At 41.9% G+C, this 18,579-nt stretch overlaps 1 protein-coding gene and 1 long non-coding RNA gene across 13 annotated transcripts in view; one reads left to right on the forward strand and one right to left on the reverse strand.

Annotated features, from left to right (window-relative positions):
* Positions 1-6,550: 6,550 nt before the first annotated feature.
* Positions 6,551-11,968, reverse strand: LOC124071440. Its single transcript, XR_006845331.1, has 2 exons — positions 11,203-11,968; positions 6,551-9,132 (listed from the first exon to the last, which is right to left on the reverse strand). It is a non-coding gene; the product is annotated as an uncharacterized LOC124071440 (long non-coding RNA).
* Positions 11,969-12,218: 250 nt separating this feature from the next.
* Positions 12,219-18,579, forward strand: part of meis2a (Meis homeobox 2a) — an 80,538-nt gene continuing 74,177 nt past the window's right edge. For 5 of the 12 annotated variants that reach the window (XM_046411970.1, XM_046411971.1, XM_046411974.1 and 2 more), the window contains exons 1-6: positions 12,656-13,401; positions 13,888-14,114; positions 15,740-15,881; positions 16,156-16,206; positions 16,573-16,623; positions 17,222-17,371. In XM_046411970.1, the coding sequence (XP_046267926.1) occupies positions 13,390-13,401; positions 13,888-14,114; positions 15,740-15,881; positions 16,156-16,206; positions 16,573-16,623; positions 17,222-17,371 (633 nt within the window). In that variant the 5' untranslated portion in view covers positions 12,656-13,389. The other 7 variants (XM_046411969.1, XM_046411967.1, XM_046411968.1 and 4 more) reach the window with 5 other exon arrangements.

An 18,579-nucleotide genomic window follows, 5' to 3' on the forward strand; every position in this document is an offset into this window, starting at 1 on the left:
AGTTCAATTCTTGTGGCATAGACAAAACACCGAACCCCACTGCCCTGCCAGCTCCTCTGAAGTCCACTGTGATAAGTGGCCTTCCTGCTTAGCACGACATCTTGCAATCAGCTCTTGAAAGCCCTCTGGCTTTGATTGGTTTCAAAACAATTGCACAGCTCACAATTCAAGCAGGGCATAAAGTAAATGCTTTTTTTATTCTTTACAAAATTTAAAACCCATTGTACACATTTGGAGTGATCTGTGGTGATAACAGAATATTCTCAACCCTGTTGTGGGTCATATTTAGAACATGCTGTTGGCATTGATCTTCAAATCCCTTTCACAAATATTGTTGTTTCCATAAATAAACAATATTGTGTTTGTTGCCATGGAAACAGTTTACATAGGGCACAAAAAGTCACCATTTAACAGAGTAAGATGCTTACTTTCCCAATAATGGCATATCTCAGCTGTCATATTTTGCTTTCTCATAACTGGGATATGTGTTTATGCAGAGTATTTGAGAGGGGAAGATGGTGTTTGCAAACTGTTAAACTTAACACTTGTGTGTGCCAAGTAATTTCAGAATATTAATGTGCAACCCTCTGAGCAGTAATGGATATAGTTTTTTAAAAAAAAAAACAAAAAAAAACAAACGTTTGTTGATGATTATTTTATATCACATTTCAGTTTGCTTTTGCACATCTAAACAGTTACGTTCCCGCTGCAGCAGAACTTTTCGAACAGCCGCACTCTGCGACAGACTGAATCCACTGTTTAACAGTCGCCAACTTGGAGACTTGCTTTGGTTTGATCCTATCCATTACATCCTCTGAGTCAGGTCCCTGCGTGACCCCTACCAGTCATTAGATGGTTATTCCATTGTGGGGGGGCAGCAAACATCCGAGGCTGTCTGAACTTTTCCTGTGGAGTGGAGCCAACAACCCGTTGACTTAATAAATGGTGACAAACATAAGCCAGCGCTCACATCAGCAGCTTTACATGGCAACAAATGCATGGAGCAAGTTCATCCAAACAAATGGTCACTACAAATTTTATGTTTTTGTATGCACGGTGTGTGTGTGTGTGTGTGTGGGCGCGCATGTGCGTGTGCGTGCACCCTCTCCTCATCTGTCATGCCAGCATCATTTCTGTACTTTGATCATTTTCAAATGATCCTTGGCATGTGATTCTTCTGCAGACACACAGCGTGCGCTAATTAGGTGTTATTTTGTCATGTGAACGATGGCTACCAATACACCCCTCTGTCATTTTCTTCAAGAGAAAATGCACTTGTGCAGGAATCCCTCCATCTGCTTCCCTCAGCTCCTTTTTTCTCCCGGGTTCTGCAGATTCCTCTGTCTGCCCAGGCAGCCCGGGAGAAGTCGTTTTACAGTTCAATCAGGAATTCTAATAAACTGACCTGTGCTTTAATGACTAATTCATTGTCTCCTTTACTGCCTTCATGGGTATAAAGCGGATTAATGACTTGAGCAAGGTTAAAAACAGTACCACTGTGCTTTTCCTTCATCTATTATCAATCATCCTTTAGATTCTTTGGAGAGCAACGGAAATTGAAGGAAAATTAGTAATCCTTTTGATGGATGATGGCATAGGTAGGAGTGCATAAGATATAAGTGTGGCTATAGCATTTAATGGAAATAGCCTGATAAGTAGTGTTACATGAGGAGCTTGCATTTTAAGACATGGCACATATATGGAACAAACTTTAATGCTGCACGACAGGAGAATTATCATTCTGTGACAACAAAGACACCAGTTTTACTACAAGCCGAGAGGAAAAGAATATTTTTGATTATCCTCTCAACAGTGGACTCATAGATACCTGTTATCAAAATGGCCCGGACATAATCTCATTGCACAGACCAGTTCTTTATTGTGTGTTTACAACACAAGAGCTTTTAAGAAAAACTCCACGGAAGAAGAAAAACTCCATAGCAGTTAAGAGAATAGAGGGAAAGACTTTCACGAGAGTTGTTAAACTTCTTTGACAGATTCTTTACTTTTCCTCACACTGTACTTCTTTCTTGTTGTTCAGAAATCCCATGGAAGAGGAGGGAGATAAAAAAAAAAAGCCAAAAACAAAGGGGAGGCAAAGGGGAACGGCGAGGAAAAGGAAGAACGGATATAAGGCTGCGTCTCTTTGTTTACCATTCTATATTCCCATCATACGTACGTACGCCTGTGCTGCATCTCTGGGCTCTTCCCATTCTTGGCCCCAGTCATTTCTGACAATGTTAATGATTTAGTGGAGAGCCCTCCACAACGGATGATTTGTGACATGTAGGAAGGCTCGAAACGGGGGAGGACTAGGCAGGTTTCTGTGGGGAGTGTTTGGGATCCAGGGATGCCTTGAAGATAGTGATTCATTATATTTAAGACAAGTGTGACATCCTACTTCAAGGAAGCAGCACACGTATGTATGGAGGGGGAGGTTTTTTCGGGTGGCCAAAGAGGGGAGGGGTTGGTAAGTACAAAGGAATGCCTCAGTGCTTTTTGAGATGACATAGGAATAGGAGGCAGGCATATGGAGACGGCAGACTGGAAAATAATGGGTAATGGAGGAATTTAGCCTCGGGCTATATGCCTGCTTTGCCTACTTCTGTATAACTAGTATATTTATAATTCAAATACATACCTTTAATAATTAACAACCAGTGAATATTAAAAGAGAATGCAGGATATCTTTTCTACAGATGGAGTCAGGTGAAAAATAGTATTAAATTTCAAATTTGACAACAACGTAGAACAAAGGGCCGAAGTGCAACAACAAAAAAAGTTGGCTTCCATTTTAGGTCACTTTCTTGTGTTGGGCTCCTGCGATAAACAAAAAGTGGTCTTGTATGAGTGTGACATTGATATTTAACACGTAATAGCATTTTTGTAGCAGAAAATGTCTTAGTGTTGCTGAATTTTAGATGTTGGTTTGTCACCTTTACATTAAAGTTGAACAACATTCATTCTCTGGCTGCTTTTACAGTTGGTTTATTGTTTCACATACAGTATGTCGGGGGCACCTCCCTGGAAACTGAAGTGTGCAGTTACACAAACATCTCACTGGTTTTCCTGCGGTGTCTCATTCAGTATTGGATTGTTGTCTGGAGTCTGAACTTATGCTGCTCTGCTCCAGCGCCAGTATTGGTCCGGTGTTGGCACCCTTTTTTTCTGCAGTGTGACACACACTGCATGTGTGACTGAACGGTAACGTTCAGCTCTCATTAAATACACCCCGATTTACATGAAATTATGTAATTTCAGACACATTTAGGCTGTGGCCAATCGGATATAAGATCTGTGTTGCCAAATGCATTAAAATTCAGTGTATTTAAGCAGAGCTCTGAGCGTGCTTTTAAAATAAAACATCCCAGAGGACAGTGTGTTTTGTAGTCTGTACACAAGTGGCACAGAAAAGCTCTCATAGACTGTGTCAACTAAAGTTATGCAAACACCAGAGTTCAACAAAAACCAACACATTTGCATATTCTGGATCTGAAATGTGTTCCGCTTTTGTGCAGGCCTCATTTCTATCTCTGCGCTTTGATGTAGCTCATACATATTGACGACCCGCTGAAGAAACCAGCCACGTTAACTAAAGCACGAGCTCAATTTGTGCATCCCCTTTTAAAAAAAAAAATGGTGCATTAGTTTGTCCCATTTATATTTCCGAGGTTAATTTGCAAGTGAGAGATTGGACAATTAGCTCATCCATGCTAATTGATTATAATATTACAACTTGGTGATGATAGGATGAACATAGACTCCTCGTTCCATATTCCTCTAAGGGATTTGATAATATATACAATGCTTCTGTGTAATGAGGGTTTTAAAAAGACCAAATCAGCTAGGGAAATTGTTAATTCAATTCCACTCAGATGACGCTGAGTTTTTCAGGGCACAAATGAATTGAATTAGATTGCAGCGATCTCGCAGAATGGCAGTGTCCTTTTTGATTCTGACTCGTGTCAACACAGACGACGGAGATCACTGGTTCGTTCCTGTCAGTGGCACAATAGGATGTGAACTCTCAAAGACCTGATTGTATCTAGGTCATTTTTTTTTTTTTTCCGCTCACAATTGAAAAGCCCGTTCCGTTTCATATCTGCAGCTTTCGCATATGGGTGCTACTTCAGAGGGAGAGAGAGGCTGAATGTAGAATACAGTATGTCGTGTATAGAATTACACCATTCTCTGAGCCTCACCATATCTAACTTTTCAGCCATATAGGGCCGCTTCTGTCCTCGGTTGTCAAACGTCTGGAGTGTGGAGCTCAGGTATGGACCTCTAACCACCTCTCACTGGTGGCCCAACTCGAGCTCCATCACACTGTGACGGTCTGTCGGGCTGTGAAGCTGTGCAGAGGAAAAGAGCTGCAGGAATGAGTGCTGATGTAGTTCACCTGGAAAGTTAGACAGAAAGGGCTCAGACTTCTACTTTATATTTTTAAAAAATCAAGAAAAGTAACGTTTTACAGTGGACATGTCATTACTTTTGATATAAGATTACATCAAAAAACACTTGAGAAGACAAATTTTTTTAACTTGCAATGCCTTTTAGCCGAGACATTAATCATATATACCCCCATCTTCTGTTTCAGAATTACTACTCTGTATTTCTTGAAAGTCATCATTATTAAACACATCCTTATTTTTTCAGCCCCACAAGGAGAACCATTTTGTGAAAAATGTCTCGTTTCACCTCGAAATGTTCATCCTCGGGTGCGGCAAATAAAAAATAAGATTCATGTGTTAAATGCCGAAGTTTTACACTTCTTTGCTGTGCTCAATAATTAATAGCCCATCCCATCAACCTATGAATATTTACATGCATAGTGTCCCTGGGAGCCTTCCATATGCCAGAGGGAGGGAAGTCTGTGTGTTTATAGCGTTAAACACTCAAACATCATCACCAACCCTATTTCGCCTCCAACCATGAAAAACAGTCACTAAAGCATTGCGAGCATTTTATTTGTTGTTGCACATTGTAACCTATTCAACTTCCATTTAGACGTGGCAAGTCAAATTACAGGTACTCTCTCCGTGCTCAGCTGAAATCCCAGGACGCCGCTTGTCTAGTTCGAACGTGAAGGGAGCAGAAATGAGGTTTTCATCGGGGTTGTTTCCAGAGCAATGACATTGTTCATTGGGATCACCTTCCACTTACTGTGTCAAAGTGTCAAAGGTCTTGTTGTCAGCCCTGCTCGAAGGTGCTCAAGGCATCCTTACGTGGCTGGAGAAATTACATAGCATATTAGATTAAATGTTGTAAAACCAGAATCTTGTGGTGAAGTGGGTAGAACAAACTCATTTGAGTCTGTACAACTTTCAGCAAAAGGGAAATAAAATAAAGCTGTGCAAATTATAAATGGCTTCTGAAGCAGAGGACTGACGACTTTGGACTTTTTGGGATGCCACACATTAAATTAACACGAATCAGTTCTGTTCCTGGCGATTACCTTCTCTTTATTCCTGTCTCTGTGTCTGATCAAAAAATATATAATAACAGAAGGTCAGAAGCCTTGCGTGACCGCTCTGCTTGTGACAGCTTCGGATTCATCAGTTTTCAGCCTTTGACCTTTTGAGAAAGACTCAGCAGGGCACACATCGGCGAGGTCCGGGAAAATAGCGAAATCTTCCCCATGCTGAAGTTGCACTGCAGACGCTATAAAAGATACCACGACCTATTAATGGACAAGTAGGATATGTGATACAAATAAATACGCTGTTACTTGTGAACCCGGGCATGTTTGGATGTGTTGCCTCCATTGGTGATATTTATGTAAGAAGGAACGCTGAGTGTTGTTGTTGCCTCCCTGCAGGTCCCCGAGCTCTCAGATCTCCTCTCTGTCTCCTGCGTGGATGAGTAGTGGCTGCAAAGGCAACGCCGGTCTTTGATATTTCACTCCTCATTTGAATCAGTGGTCGCTTTATTTGACAATGCCAGGTAATTACCTGGGTACCATGCTTGATCATGTGAACTCCTGCAGAACCAGAGTTGAGGGGAGGAGGGGGTGAAGAAGGTGGTGGTGGTGGGAGGAGGAGAAGGAGGGGGTGGGTTGGGGTGGTGGAAATAGGAACACATAAATAAGAAAAAAAGAAGAAGAAGCAGGGGGGACAAAAACAAAACACACAAACACAAACCATCTGCATTTGTTTACCTGCATTGTTACAAGTATCTGGAGTAAGTGGAGTCAGGGGTAAGACTGTTGTGTTGAGCAAGTTGTGTGTGTGTGTGTTCTTAAATGTTCGGCAGGAGTTTTTCTGCTGGGACCGTCCCACGCTGTGAAGCCTGAGGTCTGGCACGAAGCGTCACTTTTGAGAGAAGACGCACTAAGTGTAAGTTTATTACAACTCAGATGAATAGTTTCTGTCTCATGGGTTCAGTCGTTTGATTAGCTTTTAGCCTCTGCGTGTGTGTGTGTGTGTGTGTGTGTGTGTGTATGTGTGTGTGCTTACTTATGAGCCTGTGTGTATTCCACTTGTGCTGAAGCAGAACCCCCCCCCCCAAAAAGAAAGAAAAATAAAAAAGACAGAGAAGAAACTGGAAGACATATTTAGAAATATTTTAATGGCATGACATTAAAACATCAGGAAAATTTACAAAATGTACAGTCAATTTTCAAAGAACAAAGTACAATTACAGTATGTGCAGGGTACAGACTACAAGATAATGAAAAATAAACTTTCATTTACAAATAAAAAGACGCTGATGTTGACTGGGGTTAAGCTCGGTATTTCAAATAGCTGGATATGGAACCTTGTCAATGATGTTTATTGAATAGGAAAGCAGTGTTTACTCTGTTGTGTGACTAGAATATCAAAACCCGTCACTCCATGTGAATGCAGCTGCGTTCAGGCTCACTGACTGAGCTCTCCTTGGAGGAAACCAGCAGACAACTCAGGCTCGGCCCTCAAGTTTTAACTGAAAACACTGTGCCAGCATTTCTTTAAATACAAAAAAAATAAACCCCTCGCGTAGCCGAATATGAAATAAAAATAGATTTAAGCACTGAAAAAATAAGCTATGAATGTTTTGAGTTAAACGAGCACAGAGTTAAGAGTTTTCAGCCTTTTTACTGGTCTCCCCGACATGTAATTCATTAAGGCTATAAATAAAATGACGGAAGACAGAAAAATAATCTCAACTTTTCACAAAGACGTTTGGTCTCTTTTCCTCACGCTTTCATTGATTGCGTTCGTGCAGGTAGTTTCGCCTGTTATCTTAAGCATTAGGATAAGGTGTTCATGTCTACTGTCTTTACAGCCTGGTTAAATGTCTGTGATGCTCTCGAGTTTCAAAACTCTATGCGGTTGTTTTTTCTCCCGGATCTGGACAAGTTTAGCAGCTTGCAGCGTCCTTTTAACTCGGTGCCATTTTATTCACGTTCTAATCATATTGGGGACCGTGAAAACATCCGCACTTACATTCCTCCCGCTTCCGCACTGGACAAACAACACAAGAGTGGAAATTTGTATTCATTTCAAAGCGGAGAGGGGAATTAAGACAATTTAATAAAGGCTTAAACCGGCGGGCTTGTCTCTGCGGCGCCTGAAGCCATATTTCCTCTGATCAGCGGAGGAGGGCGACTTTATTGGACATGTTTCTATTTCCAAATCCGCATAACAGGCAACGATGCATGTATTTCCTATAATGTAGATAAGGGGAGAGAGGGGTTTGATATGTAATAAAAGGTGGGTCTGTGCTGCCTGTTTAAGCCCCTTAAGCCTGATAAATGATGAGCGACAGAGGCACAGCAAGAGGGTCACCGCTATTAACTCCTCGGTTTCCCGGCCTCCACTTAAACTTCTCTCAATTACATCTGGTAATGTGGCTGAATGCGGGCCTTATAGGCTTCGACCTGTTCAATCTAACTGGGTGGAGAAAAAAAAATCGTACTCAAATCTCTACAGGCGCCTTTGTACATGGAGGTATAAGGCTGTCCCTAAAGCCACGTGTTAGGGGGGAAACACGGGGATTATAGTCTGTGGCGTTACTAACACATGCACACCAGGTATTCTGGGACAAACATCCAATGCAAGCTCATTAAATCAGCATTTGGTGTATCCGCACAGGCGTTAACGACGGGCTCTAATCTCGGCGGTGACCTGCTCAAAGTGTGTCACCGCCGAGCACGGCTGCACACAGGCTGCACACATGGCAGGGAGCTGGCAGCTCGACAAGGAACTATTTATTTTATTCTTTACGTGTCGGAGAAACGCTCTCAGCTTTCGAAATTCTGCCGCGTCAAAAGCGCAGTAGGCCTAAAAGAATTGAAATGACGTGAAGAGGAATTTTAAAGGCGTTATTTTCCAACGTTGTTTCTTTTTATTAGAGCGTGATAATAAGATTAATAATATAATCATAAGATCATTTCGACGGACTGTTTTCAAAATCACAATATGATTCTATTTTTTTCTCTCTTTTAAATGTTTAGGTTTAACTGTTTTTCAAAATGCAGCATAATACAGAATAAAAGCAGATATTAAAATCCGTCCAAATTAAAATAAAAATATGGACTAAAGTGTCAGTGCATTTTGGGGTTAGACATAAAACTGGGTGTATAAACACTTCTCCTAACTAAGCCAACCGATTTGGATTTACATGAAGGTCGACTTGCTATCGAAACCAATTGAAAAATCACATAAATAAATCCACAAATAATTCTTGTACACGTAATTAAAGACAAAGTGTGACAAATAAGGGCCGCGTTTCTCTGGTTTGTGTGTCAGCGTCGTGCAGCAGCATCAGATGTGAAGGGTGTGAACAGTTCGACCGGATTTATGGTCAAAGCATCGCCAGCGAATAAATTAAACGCTATCACAAACAAATGCACGGGGCGCTCGATTCAGACAGCTCACTAAGACAAAACCATCATTTCATAATATTCATGTGTTAAGATTTACGAGTCTGTGCTGTGAGAAATTAATACATTTGACCGCAATACCTTTCATTTAATTTTAAAAACAGAACAACAAGATTTTGTTGACATTTTTTGGAACGTTTTTGCGTAAATTGAGTCATTCTTTATTTTTATTTTGAGGGCCTTCTTTCATTTGTTGCAATGCTGTCGGCAGCTCCGCATCCGCTGTGGCCGCCAGGTGTCGCTACATGGCCGCATATTTTCCAGTGGGTCTATGAGGGGGGGAAAAGCCACAGTTACATTTGATGCTGGCCTCCTCTTTCTCTCTCTCTCTCTTCCTCCCTCCCTCCTCCCTTTACTAACCCTCTGACACCAGACTCTGAGAATCGGTGGAGGGGAAAATGAGGCTTTGGAGCTGAAGAATTTACAGTTAGTCGCGAAACTTTTACAAGTATTTGAGTTGCTCACTCCACTTTCTGAAACCCTATAGTCACATTTCACTCCGGGGTCAAAAAGAGTTCAGATTCAAATGACTGAACTAAGCTAATGCTTTGTGCATGAGGGAAAACTCCGAGGAGGCGATTTATTATCAGCAAATCATAAATAAAATACTAATGACAAAAATATGTCAAAGGCAAAAGAAGAAAATAAAATGCAGGTTGAGGAAATGATCAACAGAATTTAATCCGTCGTCTTCTTCACATTTGGGAACCACTTGAACCACGCAAAGAAGCAGCACTTTTATTTAGTGCGAAAAATAAACTTTTACGTTAAATCACGCCTCAGCACCTGCATTTCTTCTTCTCCTCCTCAATTTCATTGCCATTATTATTTTAAATGGACAGTGTGCAAGGTTTTCACTTCCCGAGCCTCTCCAGTAGTCAGTCTATGATCCAGTCTTATCTCGGTGCCTCTATACATTAGCCTAGCTGATTTACATAATCTCAAATACTGAAGAGGGCCAAAGAAGAACAAAGTTACAAACAAGATTAGGGCGATTTTATTTGTTCCTGCGGTTGAGCGCCGATTGTTTCTCCAGGAGTGTTTAAGGTCACTAAGAGGATTTGAAGCCCGTTTCATATCAGTAATCTTTTTGAGGGAATTAAATCAACAATGCATTTCTCTCCATATTTAGCAACAGGCTTGTGTGTGTGTGTGTGTGTGTGTGAACAACCGAGCCCTGCAGGGCAAGAAAGGGACAGAGAGAGAGTGAGGGATAAGTCCTGCGAAGAGTAAACAGAGGAGTGGAAGTTCAGTGCTGGTGCTCGGTCGCATGCAGGCGGTCCTGGTGCACCTTTTCGGATGTGACATGCAGTGGATCTTTAGCCTGGTGATTGTCCCAGTAGTGTTTTCCTTGAAATGGATCCTCTAACCCCCCACCCCCCAACGCCCCAACCCCACCTAATGAATCCAAACGCAGCTGGCCATGTCCCACACGGACACCGAGAGCTTTAACCCTAAACTGACCTCAATTTGACACCACCAGATGAAATTTTACCGCCTGTTAATGCCATCCACTGATTTTTTTTTTTCATACGCATAAGAGTTGTGTGTGCGCACCTAAAAAAAAAAAAAAAGCAACCTGAAAGCCACTTGTAAGAAATTTAAAACTACTTAAAAGGTGTAATTGTCTGTGATAGGTGTCCTCCTGGAATTATCTGGCTTGTAAACACGGTCAGGTTATAAGCACGGGAGTTTAAGTTGGCCCAAGTCTTGTTTATGAGGAAAATTAATTTTAATCACCTAGTGAGTGAATGATGATTAAATAATAAAATCAGAAAACGAAACACCGTCTAATGTCGAGTCAGTCGCTCTTAATAAGCGAAATTAACCCATTTCGCAACCTAAATATTGTTAATGGCGATATCTTGTGTTTATAGCTTCCATAAATTGCTCAAACAAATAGTTGACAAAAGACGCAGTTGAAAATTTCACGTCGTTAGGAGTCGTTGCTGGAAGTTTACAGGGAAGGATGTGTTTCTGTGGAGCCCTACGTTGGACACGCATAATTAGCCTCTGCTATTTTCACACGCTCTTCGGGTGTTTACATCACTCGCCTCGGGGGCAAATCACATATTTTCACAATAAACGTTGGAAAGAAAATGCGATAAAACTTGCAATATCCAGAGGTATGTATATTTAAAAAAAATCGCTCCGGTGCTTGGATTTATAGGGTATAGATTCCAATGTGCGCTCTCAACGCGAATTAAACGTGAATATGAAAATATATTCTGCATTTTTTTTTAAACAGTCTAGTCTGAAAAGTTTCCCTTTACTGTGCCGCGAAAGGACGCGGGTTCACAACAAAGCGGTAGATACAGTATAAGGTTTATGCTACTTACCGGGCTTGTCCAAAGGAGGAGGAGGAGGAGGAGGAGGATGGAGGGAAAAAAAAAGTCAAACGTTAGTGCACAAATCAATGTAAACGATAGTATTTAGCTTATGAAAATATCAGTCTTCAATAGTAGAGTCTGCCGGGCTGGTTGTGTTTACAGAGTGTAGGAGAGAGAGGGAGAGAGAGAGAGAGAGAGAGACTTGGAGACGGTGAATGCCTTGGCTCTCTGCGCACCGCTCTGCAGCTCCTTCCCGGGGTATTGCACGTTGAAATGTCCACACAGCCGTTTGTCAAACCCTGCAGTCCTACACTTCCCACCCCCCTTTATGCCAACAAACATAACTGTTGTCACGGTTTCATTTATTAAATCTTTCTCCCCCTTTTCTTAACAAAAAAAAAATTACAAATAAATAAATAAATTACCCTGCTATTTCTGTAACCGACCCCGAGCAACTCTGCTGGGTATTTTGTTTGTTGGGAGAGTTTATTGACCCTCCAACAGTAGCCACAGCCCATCTCCCTGAGCGTGTGTCTTCCTTAATCCTAACCTGTGAATAATTAATTCCCACCATCAAAAATGTCACGGAGCCATAAATGGAGCCTTTATGTGAGAAGCTGTCAATACAGCCATGATGCCATATTAGCACTGACGGAGCTAAATATTAAAGGGGATAGATGGCCTGCTTCTGTTTTGTGCGTAAAAGTGCCCAGACTCCAAAAAGGGCTTCACTGCAATCGATGGCCGCAGCTTTGCTCCTCCTCTAAACTTCAATCTCCCCACATGATTGATGATCTTGGGTAGCTTTGATAATTGACTACTCTGAGGTAAGGCACGGATTTCTATCAAGAGAGGGGATTGGACGAAAGAAACATACAAAATTACTTTCTCCACAAAAGCTTTTTTCCTCTTGGAAAAGTTCATTCTGGGCTTAGAGGGGTGCTGCGTGTCGTTTAATTTGCTAAAAAAGACCAGAGCAATAATTAGCTGTAAGATTAGGGGGCATTACTGAGATATTAGGCACACCGGCTTATAATCACAAAACAGATAGCGTCATGCTCATATATTAAACTCGGCATTCATGAGATGTCCTGATAATTTTAGCCGAAGATGCCTCATAATCCTTTGTTTAACTTCTATCTCTGACTGTAAGGATGAATAACAGTTAAAGTTATTTGTTTATCTGTGCGTAAAAGTTTGAATGTGCGTCATGCGTAATTCTGCATTAAAAATAATGAACTTTCTTTATTTGCTCTAAGTCGTGATTCGTGTACTTTAATACATGTCAGTGTTATGTGAGGAGTTGCAGCCGAAGTGTCCGCGCTGGTAAACCTTCCTCATTCAGCCTTTTCTCCTTTTTTCTTTAGGACTCTTCTCTGCGAGAAGGAATTGGGTGGGAGTTGGAGCTCTGTTGGTTTGGCTTTTACCCCCAGTGTGGAGTTGAAGCCGTCCCTGTGCCTCGCATATACTCTGCATATCACAAGATTTGGTCTCTCCTCTCTCTTTTCTGGAGCTGCTGTAGGACTGGCTATGGCCACCACTACTTCCGGGATCCGTCATTTCATTCGCCCACCGCTCAGCGCTGCGAACTGACTCTGTTTCTATAAGCAAGCTAGCAGCCAACCTGCCAACACTCGCTGACACTCACTCATCTCAGTTTCGCCAGATAGACGAAATACCTACGGGGGAAAGAAAGGAAAGATCCGAATCGCAATCTCTTAATTTCTACTGCTTTTTTTCCTCTTTTTTTTACAGTGATAATAAAACAAGATAGCGATCTGGACGCATTAAAGGAGACGCGGACTTGCGGGATGAAAACGGACTAAAAAGATTCGTCCTTCTCTCGAACATCATCACCAACCGTCATTCATTCATTACCTTGACAACCTCTGGCTTTGATTGACAGCTGGAGTGGCAAAAAGCCATGAGACACGACAGTTTAGTTACATGCAGGTTGTTGATGGGCCGATTGTAACCTTCACTTTGGCGCATTTTTTTCTTTTTTTTCCGAGGAAAGAGGGAAAACAAGAAAAATTGCAAAACTCCCTGATGCTACGGTTTCAACTGAACCACACTGGCGAATAGGAGAAGTCGCAAAGTTGGTTGAAAAAGGAATCTTGCCACTAAATCACTTTCTAACCGGGACTGGGATATTAAATATACGACAGATTCAGGAGTTTATTGGAGCGCAGCCTGATGGCGCAAAGGGTAGGTTTTAAATCTCCTACACTTACCTGTTCAAATCCACAGTAGGGAGGCCGTCGTATCGATAACCTCTTGTCGGGTGGTGGCAAATTTACAAAGTATTCATATCAAAGCCGATATATTTGACGTTTTTCTGCAGCGCCCCTACTCTTCAAGCAAAGTGACAGCCTCTGCTTTTGCCGACAGCCTCCACGACAGTCGTGAAGCAGTTTCACAGGAGACTCCAAACTAATTCGCTCTTTTCGCCCACCGTACTCTCTTTTACGGAGGACCTAAATTACAATGTTTTTGGTAATGATAAATCGTTTAGCACCTATAATATCTGATACTTTTCTGACTTGGCTGCTGCGCATTTTCAGAGCACAACAGCTTATTAGTTCGTCCGTTCCGTACATTCAGAGAGAGGGACGGCATGCTTTCTGTACTTTCCACATTTGTTTAAAAAGTAACCGGGCAGCCCGCTGACTTTTGCTCTGATTTTGTTCCCAGTACGATGAGCTGGCCCACTACGGTGGGATGGACGGAGTCACGGCGTCGATGTACGGGGACCCGCATGCTCCCCGGCCGCTTCCCCAGGTCCACCATCTGAACCACGGACCGCCGCTGCACGCCAGCCAGCACTACGGCACCCACGCTCCTCATCCAAACGTTATGCCCACCAGCATGGGCTCCGCTGTCAACGACGTTTTAAAGAGGGATAAAGATCAAATTTACGGGTAAGGTTCGCTTAAAGCAAATGTCCCACTCGCACAGATATTAGTATTATTTCCCCCCCATAAGTTGTCAGCTTCTCTCAAAGTTTGTTTTGTTGGCGCTTCTCTCCGACCGCTAAATTTAAATAGTTTTTTGTGCAGGACTGACCGCAATTTCGGAGCTCTATTGTTGGTCAGGGGAGTTTTGCTGATGTGTAATTTTAGACGCATTGTAGAAGGCATCGTCGAGCCCTGCAGTAAGCAAGTGTGAGCCTGAAATACAAGCTGTAAAATAGTATGGAAGCTCTCCGCGCGTACTCCAAGCTCTGAAGTCACAGAAAAAAATCCTAAAAACTATTTTCAACATCATAACAATTGTCCCATGCCGTAAAGTTTGCTTTAACATGACTGCACTCGTTTATTTATAAAGTAGTCTGGACTCGTTTAAACGGTCTCGTTGCTGCCTGCAGAAACTTCTCAGATGTTTTCACATTTTTGTTTTACAGTAACTCAGACACGCAGGGCGCGTTACGGCGCACCGTGTGTCTTTGTAATTCTACTTTCATCAGCCTGATGTCAAATAATGAGAGGAAACCTGTTTAGTCGCTCTCACAGGTGACTAGAAAACTTTAAAAAAAAGCAGAAAAGAAAGCAAAATAAAAAAAAGGTTTTCAGAAATTGCTCACTAACACACGTACACGGAAAGTGCCATAATCCACAGTGTATCAATATAATCTGGGATGTAGACGAGTGCAGACTAAATCCTCTTCATCTCCTTTACTCACGTTTCAGAATTGGGTTTACCTTCGTTTTTAATACTGAAGCCAATCTAGAGGAGGTAAAATAAGAAACCGAAGCCAGTTTTGTGAAGATAAAGTCTGCTCTAGAAATAGGATTTTATTATGAAATTATAATTTAGTCTTGAAAAAATTAGGCGCCTGTCTCATGATGCTGATTGAAGGGACGGTAGACTTTACCCATCTATATTTTTTTTGTTTATTTTGCCTGTGCCTCAGCTTTAAGGCTGTAGCTGTAATGAGGAAGAAGCAGTGAAGTCCTCGGTGCCTCAGTACATCTGTAGTGTAGCTGCAAAATTATTATTTGGTTGTAAGTCTTTTTGCAGACCGCTTTAGTGTGTGTCAAGTGCTGTTTTCGTGTAGTTTTGTTGACTTCTCAGCCGTTTTTAGTTTGCACTGCAAGAAATGTCCGCCTCAACAAGTCGATTAACACCAATCTGCTCCTAAAAAAAAAGAAAAAAAAATCCTCAAATGCCCCAATAACTAAGAGGTAAAATATTCCAGATGCGTATTTACCCACGTTTTGAACACAAAACAGATTCTGAACGCGGACGATCCTGAATCCTGATGTTTTGTTTAAGTTGCTTATTTTAGAAAGCGATCGTTTGTTTGGAGAAAAGTACGAAAACTATACAGTGTGTGTGTGTGTGTGTGTGTGTGTAGGGGAGGGAGGAAACAAAAAAGTCAAATTCTACTCATCTGACTGTGTTTTCTTTTTTGGCTGCTGTGAGAAAAGTTAGAATTGTAGGCGCAGGGGGCCGACAGAAGTGCAGGTTGAGCGGACACTTCTTGCAGTGGGCATTTTGGAGCCGTGTGCTGATTGTGCTCTGGCTGTGTTTCCCCTTCTTGCAGTCACCCTTTATTCCCACTGCTCGCACTGGTTTTTGAGAAGTGCGAGCTGGCGACGTGTACTCCGAGGGAGCCCGGCGTAGCAGGCGGCGATGTCTGCTCCTCAGACTCCTTCAATGAGGACATTGCAGTCTTTGCCAAACAGGTCAATTTCGAAATATTAAAATATATATATATATATTTGGGATTGTTGTGGCCGCGTCTTGGCTCATAGTTTTCTGCCTGCTTCATATTTTTTTTTATTGCAATAAAATTTTCTCTTGATATGATTTAAGAATAGTGTGTGTTCTCTGCAGAATTTCCACTTGACCACTAAAGTTGTATGGCTGCATCATCAGGCTGCATGTCAGGATAGAAATAAACTCACATTCCGCACATTTCACGTCAAACTAACTTTGACATTTGATGTATTATTTTAGGTCCGAGCAGAAAAACCTTTATTTTCATCAAATCCAGAGTTGGACAATTTGGTAAGCACCCTTGACCCCTCTGTCTCTCCATAATGGCCGCTTCGCTGCGGTTACGCTCTGATTTTTGTTTTGGTTGATAGTCGCAGCATCACACAGTAAATATATGAACAGACGATTTAAGCTTCCGCACTGATGTCAGATCAGTTTTGAAGTGAAGGTCTGCGGCCGCGTTCGCCGCTGTCATTGCGCGGTCTTTCACATCTAAACTGACCCAGCTGACCGGTGAGATTCCGCCCTCAGTGTTGTGACGGGCGGCTTTTCACGTCATAACATCACAGCAAAGTGTAAAACAAATAAATAAATAAATTCACCCTGTGAATTCTGTGATATAAATTGTGTCTATTTTGCTCGTTTTTTTCCCCCCAGATGATTCAAGCCATACAAGTATTACGGTTTCACCTCTTGGAATTAGAAAAGGTAAATATTATAAATCTTTATATTCTTTTCTCATCTGCAAACGCATGACGCCACCTGCACGCACAGCCTGTATTTTAATGTATTTAATATTATTGAACGTGCAGTGCTTTAGGCATTAGCAGATGTTTAATAAATAAATAAATAAATAAAGAGGCATGCACTGGAAGAAAGTTTCAGGTGTTTCATTTTCATCAATTTATATATTTATTTATTTATTTATTTATTTTAAATGTAGCCAACTCTTTGTGTGACAATTGATGAAATATGCTGCAGTCTCTTTGCTCACGTTGCACATTGTTATCGATCCGCAGGTTTAGTTTCAGCTGCATTATCCCCCCCCCAGCCCCCAACACACACACACACACACACAACACACACACACACACCCCCAGCTTACGGCATGCTGTTTATTTTTTTGTCGTTCAACTTGTTGCTCCAGTCTCAGGAGAATAATAAGCACTGCAACAATTTCAGTATTGTTTCCTCGACGCCGATAATGCCCCTTAATTGGAGTTATTCTTGGACCGGCTGAAGCGTTTCCCCATCCTGAAAAAAGGTGCTTTCCTCTTTCTTTTTTTTTTTTTTTTTTATTCTGTAGGTGCACGAGCTCTGCGACAATTTTTGCCACCGGTACATCAGTTGTTTGAAAGGAAAAATGCCAATAGATCTAGTTATTGACGAACGGGATGGCAGCTCAAAATCAGATCACGAAGAACTGTCGGGATCCTCGACTAACCTCGCAGATCACGTAAGTAACAGAATCTTTTATATGTTGTGTGCTGGTTTTGTGCGTGTCTGCATGCGATAGAAAACACCCGAGCCTTTTACATGTATGTAATATATATATATACATGGAGAGAGAGAGGGCTTCCAAATGAAAAATGGGCTGTTTGTAAATAATCAGATTTGTTTGATGTGTCTCATAATGGCAACTTTTCTGCTACTTAGCCTCTGCTCAGTGTGTGACCCTGCTGTGCCATCAGTAAATAGAGCATGCTCTGTTCTGCAAGGAAAATCTGCCGATCGATGTTCTAAGGTCAAAAGCTAGATGTGATACAATAGACTGAGTTATTGTTTTAGTCTTTTGATTAGGGGCAGTCATGTGTGCATAATGCGTCCGTGCTTGTGTGTGTGTGTGTGTGTATGCGCGCATTAGAGGGTGCGCGTGCGCGTGTGTAAATCGCTGTCGTGCGTTATGGAGAGTTGCACGCTGGAAAAAAAAAAAAAAAAAAACGAGAGGCAATTATCTGTTACGCAGGTTTAACGTTAAAGCAGGGTATCAGCGGTAAGCTTTAGCTTTAGGCCAATATTTAAAAAGAAAAGGGCTTTATATTCGGGGCTGTGGGAGCTGGATATGGCCTGTGCGTAAAGCTGTGGATTTTTGCTGCAGAGGTGGAGAAAGTGGTAGCCTATTGAAACAGATCTCAGAGCTAAAGGCTTACCATCAATGTCAAGTTCACAAGGCATATGATGGTTCGTCTGGAGGCCTTCCATTGCTGTTGATGTTAATGTGTTTAATTGTTTCGTATTGATTTGCCGTGTGGTTTTTTGCTCTGCAGTGGCTTTCTCCTCTGCTCTCCATTTTATGGCTGGAGGCACCGTAATGCTGAATTCAATTATATGCACCTGAAGTACAGTAGCTTTAAATTTGAAGATCGATTCCCTGGTTTAAATCGTGCATTTTCGGTGTAATAAACACATACACCCCCCTTACCCTCCTCCACCCCCCTCACCCTACACCGCCCCCACCTCGCCGCAATATGGATTGAGCTGACACGTATTATTGAGTTGATATCTGTGAATTATTGCGTCTTGCATGTCTGTGATAAAGCTAATGTTTTGGCGGTGGGGGGGGATGAGCAGCAAAGTGACTAGTTAATATCTGTGCAGCACAAGGCCAAGCCTATTAGGAATTAAAGCAGATTTAAGTGTTATGCAAAGTCACTGCAGCTACAT

Source organism: Scatophagus argus, chromosome 15 (genome assembly GCF_020382885.2).
Source record: "Scatophagus argus isolate fScaArg1 chromosome 15, fScaArg1.pri, whole genome shotgun sequence".
NCBI lineage: Eukaryota > Metazoa > Chordata > Actinopteri > Scatophagidae > Scatophagus > Scatophagus argus.